This window comes from Arachis ipaensis, chromosome B3, assembly GCF_059453495.1.
Source record: "Arachis ipaensis isolate K30076 ecotype BB chromosome B3, ASM5945349v1, whole genome shotgun sequence".
In the NCBI taxonomy this organism is placed as follows: Eukaryota; Viridiplantae; Streptophyta; class Magnoliopsida; order Fabales; family Fabaceae; genus Arachis; species Arachis ipaensis.
The window spans coordinates 33588960-33590299 of NC_142438.1; the positions used below are offsets into that span (position 1 = coordinate 33588960).

Consider the following 1340-nt stretch of genomic DNA (forward strand, 5'->3'; position numbering starts at 1 on the left):
ATCAGAGTCCACCTGCTCGAGGATGAGGAACCTCCTTATCTGACAGAGATACTAGGCTTAGTCCATGGGCATCGTGGACAACTAGAGTAGCTCAAACAAGAAGTTGAATGACAATGGGAAGCAGAATGAGAATTGTAAAGGGAGGTGTGACGATGAAATGAGCTAGAAGAAAAGCTCCTAAGATTGGAAGTTGACCTCCGAAGAAGGAGTAATCGAGCAGATCGGGAAGAAAAAGCCCTCTAGGAGGAGAAGACCTATTCGTAGAAGAGATCATGCAGGCCAAAGTCCCAAGGAATTTCAAAACCCCCGATATGGATCTCTACGAGAGAACGATCGACCCAAAACATCATCTCAGCAACTTCAAAAGTCAGATGTACCTGGCCGATGCCTCCGACGCCACTCGTTGTAAAGCATTCCTGATGACTCTTACCAAAGCTGCGATGAAGTGGTTCGATAACTTATTGCTCAGCTTGGTAACTTACTTTGACGACCTGGCAAGAAAGTTTCTCACAAGATTCTCAATTCAGAAGGATAAGGTAAAGCATGCCCCAAGCTTGCTAAGAGTTAAACAGGAGGTCGGAGAGACACTCAGAGATTATATGGAAATATTTAATAAGGCATGCTTGGAGATACAAAACCTACCCACTAAAGCAGTCATAATGGGATTAGTAAATGACTTCAAAGAAGGGTCTTCTATCAATCCTTATCCAAGCAAGACCCGGCTTTCTTGTACGAAGTGCAAGAGCGGATAGAGAAGTATATCAATATGGAGGAGAATTCCCGACTAAGAGAGCTGTTCCTGAGACCCAACCTGCCCTATCTACCTCGGAAAAAAGAAAAAAAGCTAAGGCGAAAGAAGAGTACAACTCAGAGAAACCTCGTAGGTATCATAACTATACTCCTCTCTGGGTCTCCCTTGTAGATATTTACAGAGAGATATGTCATACCGAGAAGCTTCCTCCTCCTCGTCTGATCAAACATAAAATGACAAAAAGTTAGACAGAATATTACGAGTATCATAAACTCTATGGGTATTCTACTAACGATTGCTATGATTTAAAGAATGTCGTTGAAAAGTTAGCTAGAGAAGATCGACTAGATAGATACCTTGCAGATAGGTCAGACGATCAAAGGAAAAGGAAAAGAGATGAAGAAGGAGGACAACAAGAACGTCCACCTCAAACTCTTGAGCACCACATACAAATGATTAATAGAGGATTTGTTGGAGGAGGAATATCGAAATCATCATGGAAAAAGCATCTTAAAGAGGTGTACTAAGTCGGGGAAGATAGCAGATCTCCCGACTTGCCAACCATCTCGTTCACTAAAAAAGACACTCA

At 42.3% G+C, this 1340-nt stretch overlaps 1 protein-coding gene across 1 annotated transcript; it reads left to right on the top strand.

Moving 5' to 3' along the window:
• Positions 1–311: 311 nt before the first annotated feature.
• LOC148570259 (uncharacterized) lies at positions 312–752 on the top strand. The gene has a single exon (XM_088506929.1). It carries the CDS (start codon positions 312–314, stop codon positions 750–752), a length of 441 nt encoding a protein of 146 aa, XP_088363055.1.
• The last annotated feature ends 588 nt before the right edge of the window (positions 753–1340 follow it).

Bases quoted from the DNA above. Each gene is read 5' to 3' on its own strand.
- LOC148570259 (XM_088506929.1), top strand. From the start codon at position 312: ATGGATCTCTACGAGAGAACGATCGACCCAAAACATCATCTCAGCAAC.